This window comes from Drosophila rhopaloa, unplaced genomic scaffold (assembly GCF_018152115.1).
Source record: "Drosophila rhopaloa isolate 14029-0021.01 unplaced genomic scaffold, ASM1815211v1 contig_159, whole genome shotgun sequence".
NCBI lineage: Eukaryota > Metazoa > Arthropoda > Insecta > Diptera > Drosophilidae > Drosophila > Drosophila rhopaloa.
Genome location: NW_025335038.1, coordinates 733994 through 754808, shown reverse-complemented (window position 1 = coordinate 754808; position 20815 = coordinate 733994). Strand labels below are relative to the sequence as shown.

Below are 20815 nucleotides of genomic sequence, written 5' to 3'. Positions count from 1 at the left end.
TCCAATCATGGCTCTTAGCCTGGTCAACTGGGCTTGAATGGCCAAATGTGTGGCAAATGTTGGCACTGCCAACGCGATTCTTGGAAGAATTTGCAGAGAAGTTGGTTGGCTGGTTTATATTGCAAACTGCTGTGCGATATAAACAATATTTTAATTACGCTTTGGTCTGCGGAATGTCGATTGTCTCGGTCTGGGTCTATCTGATTGTCCGTTTCTGGGGTCGGCAAAGTGTCTGCAATCGCCTATAGCTTTAGCAATTAGTGATGGTAGTTCTTACGGACTATTGTTTATATGTATATCTACATTTCTCAATAATATTTTATTGATGTTTTGCTACTTTAAACAAAGAAACCTTTATTTCTTTACCTGCCTTAATCATTTTCTGGTCAATAAAATCACGCTATACCAAAATCCCGCCTCTATAAACGATCTTATCGCAACCCATTCTTACTCATGACTTCACACACAAAGCCAGCTGATGACTAAATTATGGCCAAAACGCGAACGTTGAACACTTATTGTGGCCAACTAAAGAACTTCAAAGTCTTATCTCGGTAAGGGGCCCCAGATAATGCCATATTCTATATAATTGATTACATTTGGGGCCACTCGAGTGCCGCTCAATTACCTTATCAACACTATCTAATCTTGAGGCACGAGTAAAGTTCATCGGAAGAAACTGGGCAACCAAAATAATTGTTTGTACTTGATTTGCTTTAATGGTCCACAGAGTTTTCCAGCGTGAGAATAATATAAAATTTAGTGAGTTCACATCCGGTTTTTCATTTAAGATGAACCGAAAGTAGAGTAAATAAAGTGCAGAACGGAAGTGAATAAAGATCAAAGTTAAGGCAAATGAAATAAAACGAAATGGAAAAGGTTTTGGTGCGAATCAGAACAATGAAAGTTTTGTTTTCGTTTTTAAAGAACTCTGAAAGGGAAATCAAAAGTGAGGAAGATATAAAAGCTTAATTGTTTGCAGGGGATTCAATTGTAAATTAATACGACTAAATCACTATAAGTATTAGGTTTGTATTGGCTTTTTAAGGGAGAGTCACTCATGCGTTATCTGAAATCAGTGAGCATTTAGTGCCCAAATCTGAAGACCTTGATTTCCAATGCCAAAAGATAGGCACATAGTTTAATGATTTACGAGCAGATACTCAGAGAAAGATCGAAAGTTTTGAAGTCTCCTGAAATAGATTCTATTGTCATCATTCCCGGCATTTTATAACGATGAACAATGAGCCCTGGCAGATTTACGAGCTTCTCGAAAAACTTCGTGTCTGGCATAGACAATGTGTAGGAACCTGCGATCTTGAGGCGTCTGCCTTCCTCTGAAACCACTCCCCACAATCCACATGTCTGTTGACTTCATTTTGGTTTCGTTGGCTTATTTCTACGCAAATATTTGTCTATTTTTAGCCCTCCCTTTGCCTCCCCTTTACTGCCCTCCTCTTTGTGCTTATTAATGGCCTTTGCTTTGGCTTCTTCTTCTGGTCTGGGGGTCTCCGATCTCTGGGTCTCCGAGGTCTGTGGGCTTTGTGGCTAAAAACTTTATGTTCCACATGTTTTGGTGGGGGTTTTGACTTTGGTTTCGCTCGAAGATCGGTTTTCTTTGGAACTTTTGTGCTATTACCGAATGTTTACTGGTGTGTTATGCAAGAGTTCAACAGGTGGACAAAAACACAAGAGAAGATTCGATAGAAAACTGTTCAAAGCAAAGTGAGTTATTATCTGAATAGGTTAAATATTTGGGTAATGCATAATGGGGGAAATTAATTTGCATATTTGTGGGCTTTTATCTGGGTTTTATTGTGTAACTTTCGATGATCATACCTATGCCTCATTTGAACTTTAAAGAGCCACTGATTGGGGATTAAATTTTGAAAACAAGTTCATTAATCGGAATTCTTAGGACTTTTAAGCCCAAATCCTAACCGATAAAACAAGCAAAGTCTCCCATTTCCACGCGGAAGTTTAACGCCAAACCTATAAACCTGAAACTCAAACGAATGTAAACTGGAAATTCGCCATTTCCCAAATGAATTGGTCGGGAAGGGGAGGACTACGAATATCTTTTTCTACTTTTTCAACGCCTTTTCAACGGCCTTTTGGTTGTTAGTCACTCGCGAATCCGAATGCGAATGCGAATCCCCATTTTGCATGCAGACCGAGTGGAAATTTGCATAAAAGGGGAAACGGTCAGACGGCAGCGATTCCTTGGGCCCCCATTTCAGGTTCCATGAGTCATAAAGCCAACATTGGATTTAATGGTCAGCACTTAAAAGAGCTGAGGCTTTTGCCGCATTCATTACTTAATTATGGAATTAATATGTCTTTCGCACAAAGTCATAAAAATAATTGGCGAAAAAGTAGTTCTTAGAAGTGGAAGATGGAAAATTTAAAAATAGGACTAGCTAGAAATTATATGTATTTATACTGTATTTATACCATTTTGGAACAGAAAGCGTTAATTTTATATTTAAAATATAAAGGTGTTCTTTTCGAAACAATAAAAACAATAAATAAATATGATAAAGATGCAATAGTAAATTGTGAAAACCTGTTTAAAGTGTAATGCTGGTGCGTTTTTATAATTTAACTACGGACTCGTCGCTTAAATTGTTAGTACGGTGCAAGACTTCCATTCCACACCACCCCTGAGGAGAAAAGGCGTTTTTTAATGTGGTATCTCCAATAGACCTATCCACTGAAACCCTAGGTTTAATAATGTTAAAATATGATTACTTAAAACCCTGTGTAAACAACATTTTAGAAGATCCTTCAGAGCGAGAATAATAAGGCTACTGGCAGAGCTAGCCCAGAGCATGACAAAAATTGTCCAGAGAAAGCAATCTTCTAAGATCAGCCAGCCAGCTCAAAGTCTGCCCCCGATTTTTTATAGTTATTGCAAAGCAAACTTTAGAGGAATGCCAGCAGACGATGGTATTAATGGGATCCTGGAAAACACTGTTTCCCTTCGCGCACCCCGAAAACGTGCTTGATTACATTCTAGAAGACCTTATCTGCAATCGGTCCCATCATAACTTGGGGACTTAAATTTCGCAATAACATTACGGGTGCTCTAATCCTAAGAGACAGATTAGCTGAGGAATTCGAGGATTCAAAGAATTAAAAATTCAACAGGGTAAGAACAGCATTACAGCATCAGGAACAGAGTCGACCGATTTATAGGAGACTCAAACCATCAAATAAGTTTAGCAGTAAATTATTAATAGTGGTTGCTCTTTCATTTTTATACCCGTTACTCGTAGAGTAAAAGGGTATATTGTATTCGTGCAAAAGTATGTAACAGCTAGAAGGAAGCGTTTCCGACCCTATAAAGTATATATATTCTTGATCAGGGTCACTAGCCGAGTCGATAAGCCAGTCCGCTGTCCGTCTGTCTGTCTGTCTGTCTGTCCGTATGAACGCTGAGATCTCGGAAACTATAAAACTAGAAGATTGGCATTTCTGTAGATTTTAGAAGTTCCTACGCAGCGCAAGTTTGTTTCAAAATGGGCCACGCCCTAACGCCCACAACGCTTATATACGATTTTAAAAATTTAAATATTTCGAAAAGTAAAAAGCAGTTTTATTGTGTTTATCAATACCTATCGAAATGTAGAAGAAATTTTCAAATCGGACCATTCGTTAAAAAGTTATGCGATAAAAGTTTCATCTCCATCTCCCTCGCACCCCTTTAGCGAGTAACGGGTATCTGATAGTCAGGGCACCCGACCATAGCGTTCTCTCTTGTTCGTTGTCAAAATGGCGCGCTCAGATAGCCAATCTAAGCTTACATGATATGTTGGAAATGTCAGGAAATATTTTGGATGTAAGGTCTTGAACGTTTTGACTACATTTCCTAAGCGTGCTGTTATAACTATTTTTCCACTAACTGTTGGATGGACGCCATTCCCAATTTTGAAAGAGTTTCGGCAAAAATTCCTGCAGAACTTCTCCTTTAAGTGCACTCATATTTTCGTAGCGCTAGTTGTTTATCTGGCCATAAATGAAGATTTAAACTGGCCTTTATTTCGTCAGCTCTTGACTTGGCAACAGAAGGGTTTGAAGTCTCCAGCTAACAGGACTGTAATACCACCCATCAACATATATTCTCATTAATATCTTGCAGGGTTCTATTAAGCCCACCTTTATGACATTGTCACTCATCCCAAACAATTAACTTACAATCTTAAACACCGCAGCCATATTACATTGCTTTGAAATAGACAATGAGGTTTTCTAAATTAACTAAATCAAAGGAAGTTTAAATGTAGAATAGCAGTTCGACCTCCATTGAGCAGGGTAGCAGCTATACCGGAAGATGCTACAGCTAGGGCTATTTTTTAACTCGAACTTTTGCCAACAATAAGTTTGTCAAGAAGGTTTACCTGTCCCTCAGGTGCATCCAAAAAAATTTTCACCATCTCAGCCCCAATGCTTTGTAAAATTTTATTGTATACGACTTTTGCTCGTTCGCTTAATATTAGTTTGGAGTTAGGAAATTGGGTTGTCAGGACTTTCTTATTTCTTATGATATATCAATATATCAATATATAAATATATCAATATATCAATATATAAATATATAAATATATAAATATATAAATATATAAATATATCAATATATCAATATATCAATATATCAATATATCAATATATCTATATATCAATATATCAATATATCAATATATCAATATATCAATATATCAATATATCAATATATCAATATATCAATATATCAATATATCAATATATCAATATATCAATATATCAATATATCAATATATCAATATATCAATATATCAATATATCAATATATCAATATATCAATATATCAATATATCAATATATCAATATATCAATATATCAATATATCAATATATCAATATATCAATATATCAATATATCAATATATCAATATATCAATATATCAATATATCAATATATCAATATATCAATATATCAATATATCAATATATCAATATATCAATATATCAATATATCAATATATCAATATATCAATATATCAATATATCAATATATCAATATATCAATATATCAATATATCAATATATCAATATATCAATATATCAATATATCAATATATCAATATATCAATATATCAATATATCAATATATCAATATATCAATATATCAATATATCAATATATCAATATATCAATATATCAATATATCAATATATCAATATATCAATATATCAATATATCAATATATCAATATATCAATATATCAATATATCAATATATCAATATATCAATATATCAATATATCAATATATCAATATATCAATATATCAATATATCAATATATCAATATATCAATATATCAATATATCAATATATCAATATATCAATATATCAATATATCAATATATCAATATATCAATATATCAATATATCAATATATCAATATATCGATATATCAATATATCAATATATCAATATATCAATATATCAATATATCAATATATCAGTTATATCCAGTTATCCTGGATTAACTGGATATAACTGGATATAACTGGATATAACTGGATATAACTGGATATAACTGATATATTGATATATTGATATATCATAAGAAATAAGAAAGTCCTGACAACCCAATTTCCTAACTCCAAACTAATATTAAGCGAACGAGCAAAAAGTCGTATACAATACAATTTTACAAAGCATTGGGGCTGAGATGGGTGAAATATTTTTTTTGGATGCACCTGGAGGGACAGGTAAAACCTTCTTGACAAACTTATTGTTGGCAAAAGTTCGAAGTTAAAAAAATAGCCCTAGCTGTAGCATCTTCGGTATAGCTGCTACCCTGCTCAATGGAGGTCGAACTGCTCATTCTACATTTAAACTTCCTTTGGATTTAGTTAATTTAGAAACACCTCATTGCTCTATTTCAAAGCAATGTAATATGGCTGCGGTGTTTAAAGATTGTAAGTTAATTGTTTGGGATGAGTGCACAATGTCACATAAAGGTGGGCTTAAATAGAACCCTGCAAGATATTAATGAGAATACTATGTTGATGGGTGGTATTACAGTCCTGCTAGCTGGAGACTTTCGCCAAACCCTTCCTGTTGTGCCAAGAGGTACAAGAGCTGACGAAATAAAGGCCAGTTTAAAATCTTCATTTTTATGGCCACAGATAAACAAACTAGCGCTCACGAAAAATATGCGAGTGCACTTAAAAGGAGACAGTTCTGCAGGAATTTTTGCCGAAACTCTTTCAAAAATTGGGAATGGCGTCCATCCAACAGTTATATCCAGTTATATCCAGTTATATCCAGTTATATCCAGTTATATAACTGGATATAACTGGATATAACTGGATATATTGATATATTTGATATATATAACAACCTTTGTAGAAGATCCTTCAAGAGAGAGAATCAGAAGGATACTGGCAGAGCTATATAATAAATGAAAGTGATCCAAGTAAAAGCCGTGAGCTTGTATACTTTTTATCAGTTACAATGTTATCAATGCAATTTTAATTTGCGCACAAATATGTATACTTGTTTGCAAATTGGAATTTGTTATTTTCAAATTTCTTGTTTTGAATGAAACGAAAACCTTTGTACACACAGTAAAAGATTGGCATCCAATACAAAAACAGCAAAGTAACGTATTATTTTCTGATTCCACATTTGATCGATAAACGGGTATAATAAATCATTTTATTTGTATTTAAGCACATTATCTACTTTTGAATAGAAACATACACACACATTGTATGTATGTACATGTATTGTACATATAAGCAAATCAAAACATTTCCAAATATACATATGTACATACGTATTTGGTCAAAAGTTCGAATCTTAAGATTAATGGAATACTGTGAAAAAATTTGGCTGCTCTTGCTCTTACGGTTTGGGCTGTGCCCGTATCCCCTTAAAAATCGGTCTTTCATTTTATAATCTTTAGGGATAGATTAATTATATTAAAAATCGATCGCTGCAATCACTGGCTAACAACCCTGTCATTATTGGGTTAATGCTCGGATTGCTTTTGTTTTGTAACAATTTTGTTGCCCAAGGACCTGAAAAACTTTATTTACAGCTTTAGCATTGATTTGTGTTTGGTGGGGTACGCCCTCATCCCTCAATTACTCCAACTTCCACCCACTTCCATTTGCCAATTGTATTATTTTATTTTCCTAAGCTGTGTCTTTCGGATATCTTTGTATCTGGGGCTCAAGTCGCTAAATGAACGCTTGCAGGCCAATTTTGGAAGTGGACAACATCCACCGCCTTTTGCCAAGAAATTTGCATACGAATATGGCCCACAAGTGTTTTTCGCGACTAATTTCGTATGAAAATTTGATTGCGCCGCGATTAGAATCGTGTTCATTGTTTATATTTCCCAGCTGCCCGGGAGTCGCTGGCCAAAGCTCTGAAATTAAGTAATATTTTACATATGTAATTATTATAATTTCCCCGAGTCCCGCCAACCTCTCCACCCCGCTGTTATTATGTAGTTAGCTGTCTGCGGGTTACAGTTGCTTTTAATTGCCGTTTACAGTTTCGTTTTGTTTACTGTGCAGTGGGTGCGATATGCGATATGAGATATGAGGCTGTGATATGGCCACTGCACTCAGCTGAGGTTCTACGAGAGTTAATTATGCTAATGCAGGAGGAGAATGGAGGGGTCACGGAGGTTAAGATAGAGGCTTCTTTCATCACCGAAAGTGTGGGGCAACATCTGATAAGCCGCAGAGTTGTTATATCCAAAGAAGGTAGACAACTATTTGACTCAGGGGATACATTTCTTAAGAAAATATATAAGGAAGTGTTGCAATATTAATAATATTCATAAGGAATTTATGATGTTTTATGCTTCGTTTTTGTATATATTGTACATTTAATGCCTCTTTCTAAATTCAAACCTTAAAATGCACATGGTAGCAACCCATGAGATCCGTTTAATTCAAAAGATGGTGCAAATAAATGCTTGTAGGAAATGAATCCAGTGCAATTCGCTTTCATCTTTTAATGGCTTGCCTATAGTAATAATACCCATCATTAGTAGAAGGAAAATGAGAAACGAATAACTGTAGCTCGGCTAATTATGCTGCCCCATGCAGTGGCCCCTCTCTAATCATAATCATCATTTCATCTCGGCCCACTTGTTTTTCCTCCTAATTTGTTTGATTTCCTTATGACTAATGTGCAAATTTCCCTCCTCTCTTGTTTCGTTTCAGTGGAATTAATTTGGATACGTGAAACCGACATTTTATTAAAATAACGAAACAGGTATTTGCATAAAAACGAACGGAAATCGAAAGGAACGCCCTGAAGGTCATTGTCAGAGAGCGGAACGCCGGCAACGGAACGGAAAACAATGGAAATGAGAGGAAGCCTGGCAGACATGCAAATTTCGGGTGACTTTTGAGGGGTTTGATTTACATAACTTGCTCTCTAAATAAGTAGCATGCTCCCCAAATGCACACATGAAAACTAAAGCCAAATAGTTGGAGAACAATGGAAATGCAACAGGAAAATGAAACGGGGGAGAAAGGGGAACCCCGAAATCAGAGAAAGAAGCAGCGATGATAAGCAACCAAGAGACTGAAAAAGCGGCCATGATGAAGGGTGGAAACGAAGGATCAGTAAGGGAATTGGAGTCCCCGAACGAAGCCACCACCCGAAGTCAAGAAAACACAACGAAAACCATAAAATTGGATGGCATATTCGCCGTACCAGCCACGCCCCCAAATAAGGCGGACCTAACCACCAAGTCGGCCAGCAGTAGCCGCAGTAGTTCGCTCAAAAAGCAGCGACGTGGATCAAGAGGAAAAACAAATTTGAATGTGACGAAAACGGAAAGTGGAGTTCCCAAGAGCTCCACTAGCGGCGGTCAACTGAACTTTGGAGCCAACAGTGTTGGAAACGACTCAATGAAGCAGTCGCAGTCCATGACGTCACTGCAGGCCTCGAACGAAGAGCAGCAGGAGCGTCGTGACGTCATCCAGGCCAAGCTGCATTTGGAACGGCCCTACAACAGCCTCAAGGTGAGTGATCCCAAAAATGGTCATTTTTTTGGGGGGAAGAGAGAAAGAGAGAGAGAATACAGGTATCTGGTAATATTATGACTACATACATTCATTGTGTGTGCGCATAAATTGGCGATCGATCATAAGCCGGTTAAGGTAGTACCCTTTCTTAGGATAGGATATATTAAAACAGTCACTAAACTTACCACAATTTGTTTTGTGTAGGTCAAATAAAGGGAATGTAAATGCAGTTCTGGTTTAACCTTGCTTTGAATCTAAAGAAGAGTTTGGGGTCACCAATCAAAAAAGTTTACCAGTGCAGCCATCTTTTTAGGATAGGAAATAATAAAATAGTCTCAAAACTTATTACAATTTTGTTGTGTAGGTCAAATAAAGGGATTTACATTGCCTTTAAGTTGTGGTTTAAGCTTTGAATTTAAAGAAGAGTTTGGGGTCACCAATCAGTTAAAGTTTAGCACTGCGGCAATGTTTTAGCTAGGGTATTTACAATTTAGCTTTTATTTTCGCAATGCACTCCTCCATCTTCCCGAACCTGTTGCACTTTTAGCCTTCGTTCCACACGCTAACGAGTTTGGTCTTCTAAAATGACAAGCGGCCGTTAGAATTTTCTGCTTTGTTCTTGTTCATGCTCCCCTAATGGTGTGTCTCAGTGTGTGTCTGTGTCAACGGAAATTGCTTTAATAAATTATTAATAAATTTCCCGATTAGCATGCCTTTATGAAACCGAGTTTCAACGGTTAAATGTGCAACTAAGTTGGCGCCAGTGGCCATGAACACAAATTGCTAATTTATGCTGCAAACAGGAAAGTAAAACATTTTTCAATTCCTCTTTTACACAGGCGGAAAATTATCCTATTGCTCAGGAAGGTGCATTGAATTTGTTTTGAAAAATAATTTAGCTAACGTAAATTTACTATAAAAATAAAATCAGTTCAAATGTTCGCAAATTTGCAGTGATTAATCTAATATGTTTGTAAATAATGCTCCAGATAAGATCTTAGTGTCATAAGCGGTGTGTTTTATATTTTTAGTTTTTATTAACGGGAGAGGGCGTGTCAAAATCGTTAAAAAAAACATGTTATCAGCGTGGGCCTAACACAAAATCTGCATACCAAGTAGTTTTGCCCCAGTTCTCACAGTTTCCGAGATATATTCACTTTATTCCTCGATAAAAATCTGTTGAATTTTACAAGACCAAGACCACAGATCTATTTTTTCAAGGCCTCCAGGTGTCACAGCTTGCATATTTTACAGCTTATTTGGCGGCAGACTTTTCTTAGTCACTGTGGGCGAGTTTTTGCCCGAAATGCGAGTCACTCGGCGTTAAATGCCGCCCCACACCTCTTTTTCTTGCTCACTGCTGCTGCTCATTCATTTAATCAATTCCCCAAATCAGCCGAAACAGCAGCCAGTCATTCCATCAATAACAGAAAAGCACACACCATTTCATTTACGATTTTCAATTTCGTTTGCTTTTGGGATGACGATTGCATTGCGATTGTGTAAATAAGGAATTTCCTTCCACGATTTCAGCCTGAGCTGGGGACTTTCTTGGACAAATGAGCAAAATGCATTAATTAATTGCGCGCGCTTTGCAATTTGGAGTGAATAAAAACCGGTTTTCAGAGCGGCCTAGAGCCGGGAATCTGAATCGCCGGCTCCCAAGATGGCCAAAGCATATTGTTTCGGCCGTATTTGGCACGCCTCAAATTACTTATTTATTAACAACTTTTAGCGGTTTCCCCCTTCCTTTTTCCCATATTTATTTTTTTCGCTTTTGTTTGGTCATTGCCACTTCAGTGGCTTTATTTTTGAGGTGCTTTAAATCAATCAACATTTGTCAACATTTATTTGTGTGTATAATGTGTTTTTTTTTACCCTTGCAAGAGAGTATTCTAATTATAGTCACAAGATTGCAGATGTTTTAATTTAATTTTAGTTTGTAACGTTGTAAAGGAGACATTAAGTATATACATTTTTGATCAGCAACATTAGAAGAGTTAATTTAGCCATGTCTGTATTGTTCATTTGTTATAATTAGTTTACAATACATTATGTTTTATTACCATACAAGGACCATACAAATATTATATTTTTAACACATTATATGTTTGTTTTTTTAATGAAATATCTGCGAGGTTTTAGGTAAGCTTGATACTCAAGTAATGACTTGGACAAGTAAAAACATTACAAAATATTTTCATACTTAAAACATAAGATAGACATCTAACATTCTTTAAAAATTTTGCTAAATTTAAAAATATTTTAAAATTTCAGAAAAATTCCCATAGCAATAAAATGCACCGTTATTCGTGGGGAAGCGGAAACAGTCAGTGTAGTTCCACCAGTCTCCATAGCAGCGCCACCTTGGGCCTGGGTTCCTCTGGCAAAGACGATCTCTGGGCGGCCATTCAAACGAACTACAACTATATCATGGACACGAACCTTTTGGATACTTGCAAGGAGGCGCGCTGTGAGATAGAGGGCGCCTCCACTGTTTTGGAAAAGTCGAGCGAATGCTGTTTTAAGGTGAGTGCGCCGCGACCTCTGTCTTTCAGACTTTAAATGCATAATTTGTATTAAATTATGAATTTAATTTGTTCCTCTTATAACTAAATCATTTTTAAATAAAAAAAACAGATGCTTGATGAGACCCAACGACCTGAAGGTCTCTGCGAGGATCCCAAGGAGTTGCGGCGGTGGCTGCGCGAAATGGAGAGTAAATTGGAGAGTTCGCCGACAATCACGGAACTGACTTTGTTTGGCAACGCGGAATTGCAGCGCCATCTAGCAGTACACTCGGTAAGTTAAGAGTTGTTCTTTTGTTAAGTTTTTTAAAGGATTGCCTACTTTTCTGCGCAATTTTTTCCATTTCAACGAAGGGAAAATTTTTATTTAAATGCACGCATGCACAGCTCATTGTGCAAACTTATTAGCTTTTTCCTCTTTCAGTCAATATCTTTTTCTCTAAGTCAATAATCGTTCCATTCATGTGTGTATTAAACTACACTTATATATGTAAGGCAAAAAAATAAGTTTAAATAGCTTTTAGGGCGTATTTTATCAGTGTAACTTTCCAAAATTTTAACTTTCTTATGCACATTAAATTATTATCTTTTTAACATAAAATATATTTGACATAACCACCCAAAAATATAATTATAGCGGCAGGTAAAAGTGTAACAAAACATGAAAAATGCAATTTTACGCATTTTATTATATGGTTTTTCTTTGGCCCCAATGACTTGGGTTTTTTGCCCCTTTTCCTCTGTTTTGTGTGAGTTTCCCCCCCCAGCGGCTTCCGTTTGTGCGTCTCGAAATTGTGCAACTAGTTTTGGATCCCAAGCCAGGAAAAAAGGCCGAATCCGTCAGTCATTCTCATTGTCCCCGCCGCCTGCTCAAATCCCCTCAATCCCCCAATTACAATACTTCCCCTCGATAATCAAGACAACAATGTTCCCTTGTTTTCTTCGCTCTTTTTTTCATTTTTGTTACGAAAATTTATTGAGCTGAAAGTGAAAATTGCTGCGAGGGAGAGGAAAGGGGTCTTGAGATAACCTCCTCGAACCACTGGTTGATAATTGGCATTTGGACGTTTGTAACACCTTCAATCGAGAGTGAATTCGACGTCTCTGAATTGCCCACAGATTTGTTTGCTGCACTTTTCGGTTTTCTTTTTCGAATTTCTTTGATTTAGGGGGATTTTTATCTGAACAATATTGTCTATAAACAAGGCTCTGGGCTCCCCATATTATGTAATTGTGTGTGAGTCGGGAAAATCTAAGACGGAAGAGAGTCTCAAGCTTTGGTCTCCGCCTTTGGCTTTGATTTGTGTCGGTTTCAATTGAGCTTTGACCGTGACAGAAGTGAGGAGTAGTATTGCATAAGAATCGGTGTGAAATGGAGATCAAATGGAAAGACATTTTTATTTATTGGCGAAATTCTATCCATGTAATCTATACGAAAAATGTTTTGTTTGTTTATTTATATGCTTATTATGTCCTGTATTAAAACCTTCCTCATTGCTTTCGTTAAAAGTCAACAAAAAAGTACTTTCGTTACCCATTTTCTTGACCCATTCAGGAATTGTTACTTTTTTATTTTTCGGCTAATTGAAAATTCCTTTTAAGCTTTTTTCAATGGAATTCCACCAACACATTCGCTCTTCCTCCTTGCCAAACCCAAACCGAAACCGAAACCAAACGCAGCCGGCCACGAGCCAAATGAAAGTAAACAAAAATCAATAGACCAGACGAAGCACTAAAAAAGTTGAGTTTGTATTGTGGGCAGTTAGCCGAAAAATGCTGAAGACAAAAACCCAGCTCGCTAAACTCCGGCTGGCTGCCCCTGATTTACGACAATTGTTTTGTCACGTTGTCGATGGGAGAAAGAGAGCCTCACAGAGCTGGAGAGCTTTGGAGTTAGGCAGTATCGAGCGACGACGGCAGCACCAAATGTCAATTGCCCAAAATGGTTAAACATATTTCCAATAAGTTGTTAGGCGTTTGTCTCTGTCAATTGTTTGTGGCTGCAGTTGTTGCTTCTGCAGTTCCCGGGGGCGGAGACACGCATTCAGTGTCCAAATCCGAACTGTTAACTAGAGTTCCAATTCCACAAACCGATCAAGCCCCACAAACGCAATCAAGCCCCAGAGCTACCCGAAGACCAAATGGAAAGGCAGTCGGGTAGATGGAGATCGAGTTTGGGTTCGGAATTGAGATTGAGAGATGATCGCCGTGAAGCAAAAACCAAAATTTGTCAGCTGCCGGACAATGTCGATGGCCATAACGAGCTGAGATCTCTGCTGCAGTTCCCCAAGGAGCCGACTGCAATCTCCTTTTTAATTGAAAGCCAGCCCAAAACAAAGCGAAGCCCAGTGAGAATAACGCTATGGATTTGGCCGAAAGTCGAAATTTATTTGTATTATGTGGGAATTAGTTGTGGGAAAAAGTTTGGTGAGGATGTATAAACTATAACTCAATAAATCTCTGTATATTAAAACAAGCTCAATCAAGTCTTTTTTAAGTTCTTCTTTTTAAATGGTCTTTAAGTTTGAATATTAAATATTTCAACTTCAAATGTTCCACATTATCTAAGTTTCTCAAGTATTATTTTGGAATATTTGTAGTTCTCCTTAACGGGAGACTTGCACTTTCTTATGTAACTTGCAAATAAAAATGTAAATGTAATCAGGCTGTTCGATGTTTGTCTCTGCCGATAAGATCTTTTACAAGTGTTTGCTTTTAGGGGTTTCTCTTAACCCCTCACCACCTCCCGGCAACAATGGGTTAAGCATTCGCTGTTCTGGTCAAATGAAGCGTAAACAATCATGTTCCCTGTCGCCTGCGACGACAGGATGTCTTTGTTTTCCAACCAACTGGGGCCACCAAAAATGGTCAAGACAAGCAGCAGCGTGGCAAAAGCGAGAAAATAAGTTGGTTTTCCCAGACTTCCTTGGAAAAGCCGCAGGAAAAGTGAAGGTGGCGCAATTTAGACTCTAACGGCGCGATTAGCTAAGAGCTGCGACCATATAATCGCATTGACAATTTCGATTTCGTGTGCGGGAGTCGAGGAAGTGCTCCACTTTATGGCAGTCATAATTTCATGTTTCGCCTCGATAGGATTTCGAATTTCAAATTTTGAATTTCGATTTGGTTCGCCGCCTGGCCGCCTGTGCTTGTCCGATTCTATCGAATGGGTGTCCATTGTGTTCGCGGCAATCTCCCTCCGCCAGATTTGCATAACAATTGCTGGCTGTAACCTTTCGCCCAATAAGTTAGCCCCAGTCTGGACTCGAAGTCCGACTTGCGGGCAGACCATATGGCCAGCTGCAGTTGCTGGGCGGCAATAAAGCATTTACCACCGAATTAGCCCAGTCGGCGAGTAGTTAGCCCAAGTCCGAGTCCCACTTGAAATTCAGCTACGGTTGCAGACTAGTTCGTTTGTTTCGGTTATAGTTCAACTTTCGCGTTAAGTGAACCTTTAAATAAACTTTCCATTTTATTTGCCATCGTTTAGTCGAACTTGAGCCTAACTGAATTGTAATTGCGGCCATGTGCAGTCACTTAGCAGTTGGGGTGTTGATAAAAGGTCATGGGGGAATAAATCGAAATGCATTGAAAAGTGCCTTGGGGAATATGTTAATATTATGTAAATATTTTTAAGGGAGTTATACAGGAAATATCAACATTTAGGAAAGAAATCAAGAAAAGAAAAGCGGTAAAACTCAAGGTAAATAACTAATTTAACAGAACTGAGAATAAGATAAATCTATCATGGAAATTCGGTTTATTTAGTGCAATCATAACCGCTGAACCTTAAATAGAGAGAGGAAAATTTAATTAAATTTTCCTAATTTAATGGTGCTATTAAAGTACAAAAGTCTTACCAAAGTATACCCTCATTGTAATACTTGAAAATGTTCGGCTAACAAGCATTTAACAAAATCTCCCACTCCACTTCAATCAAACTCCACAAATGCAAAGGCAATCCAATCTCCTCTTATCGTTAACAATCGGATCAGAAAACCTTTCTCTCCTCCTTCAAACCGAAACACGCCCAATTTCATAAGAGAATAACACACGGGAAAGAGATGGAAGAGGGTCTCTCAAGTTCAATTGAGTTTCACTTTTCTTCGTGATTTAAATTAACAATTAAAGCGGATAATTAACAAAATGAAAACAAAAGCAAACCAACACCAACACCAAATCGAAGGCAACTCCCCCCGAGCGAGCCAAAGAAAAATATTATTACAAACCGGCGGTTAATTTATCAAACGAACTGCGGATCTTGGGCAGCCGCTCGATGGCGATAAAGTCATTACCACAGACAACAAACCACACAAAAGACAGGCCCAGAAAAAAACTATTAAAAACAGAGACTACGTCACATGTGAAGCGGATCAAATGATTTCGTCATAATCGAGCAGCAAATTACTATTTTTCCCCTCTAATAGAGAAATAAAACTGCCAAACTCTGGGCGAGAAATTTGTTTTAAGCTGTAAAGGAAGTGGAACTGGAATGGTAGCAGCCTGAATTGAAACCGAAACTGAAACAGAAATGAAATGTGGGGAAAATTAAGAAGAAAAGGCTAACAATAAATCTTTTGGCAATAGGAAAAAACAAAAGCAGCCACAAAAAGGCCCCAAAAGCATGATCACAAAATTGACTTTCGAACACAATTTATTTTTATATTTTCTCTGTTTATTTCTTTCGTTTTCCGAACCGCTACAGAGTTTTTCTAGCCAGCGATTTAATAACCCGAATAAAGCCGAAATGAAAAACAATGAAAAATTCATGTACGATCCATTCAGGTTCATCATTAACACGAAGATCGAACCGCAACCGGGGGAAAAGGGAAAGGCGGTCGAAGTCTGTGACTCGAAGGCTTTGTCGCCACTTTAATTGGCTCAAATTAAAGACGAACTGGGATTGGGTTTTACAAACCCAGGAGGAAGGGGAGGAAGATGCAGCTGCTGCTGAAGCTCAGAGGCGTTACTCCATTCCGCTGATTAATGAAGAAATTTTCTCTGCAAGCTTGCCACCTTGTTAACGACTTTATGTGTGACTATTCGCAAATAACAAAATGAGCGTTGTGAAAATTAAACTTAACAAAGTGTCCCATAAAATGATCAGTAAACCATGAAAACAGCTTTGGTGCGCGGAGCAATAAAATAATACAAGGTGGTGTAAAATGTTGAAAATGGAAAGTGCTGGCCATAACAGGGAGTTTAGCCAATAGGTTGCTCATTTTACCAGAAACATTTCCTTTGGATACGGTAGTACTTCATATATCGTTTGCAAAGTCCTTTAGGCTTAAAACGTTGTTATGCCTAGACTTTTATGCAAGTTTCAGTGATTTATTAAAAATATTTATAGCCTGTCTTTATTGGTTTGGCTGTACTTAATGAGAATTGCATAAGAAGGCTTCAAGAAAGTTTTTTATAACTCCTAAATAAAATCGATTTCTGTGAGTTGTTTTAAACTTTTTTTAAATTAAATACACACGAGGTTTTCCTGTTAATTTAGTTTATTCATTCCGGGTCGATATCATTGGTGCTTTTTCTCAAATCTAACCGTGGTAGATCTGGTGTCCGTAGGTGGGGACGGCATAGGAATTCAGAACGGGGACATGCTGAACCACTGGGACATGCTTCACGACGGGAACATGGTGCACCACTGGAACCTGCTTCACCACCGGAATGTGCTTCACCACGGGCACCACATGAGCCACAGGAACCACTCCGTAAGAGGGCTCAATGTAACCAGGAGCAGCAAAGGCCATCGCGAACAGAGCAAAGATCACAGCGATCTAAGGAGAATGTATTAATACTTAAAAGCTCGGAGGATATATTTGTAGTCCTGAAACTTACAATGCGGAACATCTTGAAATATTCTTTTAAAAATCAAACTTTAACTTGTTAGATATCACACTTGTGTTTAAGTCGGACGACTGTTGTTGAATGACCATTCGGTGGCATCATTATTTATAGTAGTTAACACCCCAGCCGAAAATAGCCGCCAAAAGACTTCTGTTCGAGCGCCACGCGCCAAACCAGTTTAATTATATCCAATTTTTTTTTGGGTATCTCAGATAATGCGCATTCTATTTTGTTTCATCTCCAGCGGCGAACTTCCCGCTATCGGTCGTTATTGTTCAACCTTTGGACATAATCCCCATTCAATAACTCCTCAATTGTGTGTAGTCTTTAGATTCGTTGCCTATTATTGTTTACTTCCCAAGATTATTGTCATAATATCGATCGTCTTCACGCGCTTGTGATGATCGCCAAGAACCAAGGTCAAGACCACAAATTAAACCTATATGAGGACGCCTCTGGGTCAACTGATAAATCCATTCTCTCAATTATACCAAAGAATTATATGAATTCGTGGCTAAACACGTTTGCTCGTTCAGAAGTCATTACTACCATGGTTTTTGGCTATATAAAGCAACTGGTGCGTTGGTCAATCATCAACAGTCGTCCGACAAGCACCCAAGTGACAATATCTCAAAGTTTAAGTTTACAATTCAATACAACAAATCAAAATGTTCCGCATTGTAAGTAAAAGGAAATTGAAGACATCCTTTGATCTGCATTACATTACTATTTTCTGTTTAGATCGCTGTGATCTTTGCCCTGTTCGCGATGACTTTTGCTGCTCCTGGTTACATTGAGCCCTCTTACGGAGTGGTTCCTGTGGCTCATGTGGTTCCCGTGGCTCATGTGGTGCCCGTGGTGAAGCACATTCCGGTGGTGAAGCAGGTCCCGGTGGTGCACCATGTTCCGGTCGTGAAACATGTCCCCGTGGTTCAGCATGTCCCCGTTCTGAAGTCCTACGGTGTGTCCACCTACGGACACCAGATCTACCACGGTTAGGTCTATGAAAAACCATTATTGATATCAACTCGGCATGAATAAACTACTTACCAAATTACAAAGAATATTTCATATGTTTTCTATTTTTATTGGCTTTTAATATGTTCAATATTTTTTTTAGTTTTATCGTGGCATATCTAGTCTTTTGTTTAAAAAATAGCGTTCAAGAAATCAATCGCAAGCCCTTCTATGCGCTTCTCATCCAGCAAACCTACGGTCGCTCAAAGTCACGTCATTTCCAATAACCCCAGATTTATGGATGTCCCAGATGTAATGCATTATTTCGCATGTTTCTTTCTCCCAAAACCCATTAAGTTCTGCTATAAAATTAGCTTTCGACTCTAGCGATTGGAAATTCTTCACGCAATCCGCAAATGCGCCAGAATCTGGCACACAAATGTGTTTTCCTTTGATTTCTTTTTGCGTTAGGGGCTTGTAGTTTATTTGGTACGGATCGAGTGATAAAAGCCAAATGTGCGCTTCGTTCCAGGCACCCGAAAGACACTGAGATTCAGCCGTTGCGTGGAACACATTTGGCAGGCTGTTCGGAATTGACTCTTTGGACTTACTGAAGGTGATTAATGAATGCGGAGGGGGAGTGGAGTGGAGTTGGGAGGAGACGAGTTGAGTTGAGTTGAGAGTATCCATAAGATAGATTTTAAACGGTAGTTAAAATCTGCCCAACACGCGAGAGAAAGAGCTGGCAGAGTTGCTGAGTGAAATGTTTGCCGTTGGCATTGAAAAACTTCTATAAAATGGGAAGGGGGAGGCTTTCCCAGTTGACCCACATTTGGCAGACAGAAATATTTATTTGCTTGGCTGGCTGGGCTCTCCGAGAATTGTTAAAAGCAATTTAGTAGCTCTTCTGTGGCTAAGTGTATTTTATTGTTTGCCAATTGCTGTTGTTGTCTTGTTAACGCTTTTTATAGCCGTCTTTTGCTTTTCGGCCAACTCTATTTGTCGACTCTTTCTCCCGGTCCGCGGCTGCTCTATGCAGATGTATCTCTCAGATACATTCATTAACTTGTTTGCAGTTACAGTTCCCCTGTTCCCCTGTTTCCCCTCGCAGGTGATTTATGCTTTGTCCAGCTTTTGTTCGTATATTTAGACATTTCCTATGTGTTGTCACCTCAATTTTTTCCTGCACTTGCTCAACTTTTTTGTATTTCTTTACTTTTTGACTAATTAAAATAACCAGGTAATTGTGCAGTTATGAGGAGTGTCTCGAAACGGGGAAAGGTGGAAGACTGTGTGAACACGCAGACCTCAAATCTCGTTATGACTATGAATATGCATGCGCCTTGATGAGATCTGCTCTTCTCTCTATTTTGTAAAGAAGTTGAAGGCGTGCCCAGGCAATTAGTTTGGAGCTGGGCCCTTCGATAGTTAGAAGCCTCGAGGGCTATTTTGGCACGTTGTCAGAAGGTGGAATGCAGGGGAGGACAAACGGCTTCAATCAGGCGATGACTTGGGGGGAAAACTTGTTCTCCACACCCAGAACCCGGTGAATGGAGCTGGGTTCTCTATTCCAGATCGGCTCATAAATAGAATAACTTACAGGCCGCTTGTGTCTTTAATAGTTCTCACTTTAATAGAAGTCGAACGTGTTGGCCAGTTCGTTAAGATCATCCTTTTCAGAGGCATGTTTACAGTATTATAAATAGTAAAAGCACATTCATAAAGACTCGACTTTATTTTTATTCAGGTTGATAAAAACTCCACATTTAATGAATGGGTTTTAAATATTTGAATGAGAACGTTAAAGTTTTAGAGTAAAACTATTATTAAATGCATTTGAAATCATTTGAGATAATGTTTATGTCGTTAGTTAAGTCTTGCAGTGAAGTGCACAAACGTAAAGTTTAAAATTTATCTTTTCTGTTCTATTACATACATATTGGTTTATGTCTTTAGCACTTAAACGAATTTAGTTCTTTTCTAGTTTTATATTAAATCTATGAGCTTGACTCTCCCCTGATGGAATTTCCTCCTGGTTCTTTCTCTCCCGCAAAATTCGTGATTGTTTTACCAATCTTTCTCTATACACACACTTCTGCGATCTTCGAGAGCACTCTCGTCTGGCAAACTTGGCTTGGCCGATGTCATCCATCTGCTTCGTGTTTGTGGTGCAGCCAACAAATAACAAATAAGGGAAAAACTTGTCAGCTTCGCACACGTTTCCTTCTTCTGGCATTGGATGGCTTCTTGGAAAAGCGGGGCCGGCGCAAGAATCTCTTCTATTTCCTTGGGAAATATCTCTGGCATTCGAGTGCGTTGTCTTTGATTCTGATATCGCGCTGGGGATTCTGGCCGCTCTCGTTTCGAAGAGATGGCATCTTTTAAAATGGCAGTGGTTGCTCTGTGATCCACTTTGTGCAACAGTTTTGAG

General features: G+C 37.9%; 3 protein-coding genes across 3 annotated transcripts in view; 2 read left to right on the top strand and 1 right to left on the bottom strand.

Annotated features, from left to right (window-relative positions):
• LOC108037244 (pneumococcal serine-rich repeat protein) overlaps nt 1-20815 on the top strand; it is a 129731-nt gene that overhangs the window by 38298 nt on the left and 70618 nt on the right. Inside the window, 4 exon segments of the mRNA XM_044457468.1 lie at nt 8234-8550; nt 8553-9043; nt 11324-11575; nt 11687-11848. Coding sequence (XP_044313403.1) covers nt 8514-8550; nt 8553-9043; nt 11324-11575; nt 11687-11848 — 942 coding nt within the window. The 5' untranslated portion in view covers nt 8234-8513.
• LOC108047806 lies at nt 16909-17496 on the bottom strand. The gene is made up of 2 exons (XM_017128160.2): nt 17419-17496; nt 16909-17357 (listed from the first exon to the last, which is right to left on the bottom strand). The coding sequence occupies exons 1-2, from the start codon at nt 17428-17430 to the stop codon at nt 17118-17120; spliced, it is 252 nt and encodes an 83-aa protein (XP_016983649.2). The 5' UTR covers nt 17431-17496; the 3' UTR covers nt 16909-17117.
• Nucleotides 18032-18493, top strand: LOC108047807 (A-kinase anchor protein 14-like). The gene is made up of 2 exons (XM_017128161.2): nt 18032-18107; nt 18169-18493. The coding sequence occupies exons 1-2, from the start codon at nt 18096-18098 to the stop codon at nt 18424-18426; spliced, it is 270 nt and encodes an 89-aa protein (XP_016983650.2). The 5' UTR covers nt 18032-18095; the 3' UTR covers nt 18427-18493.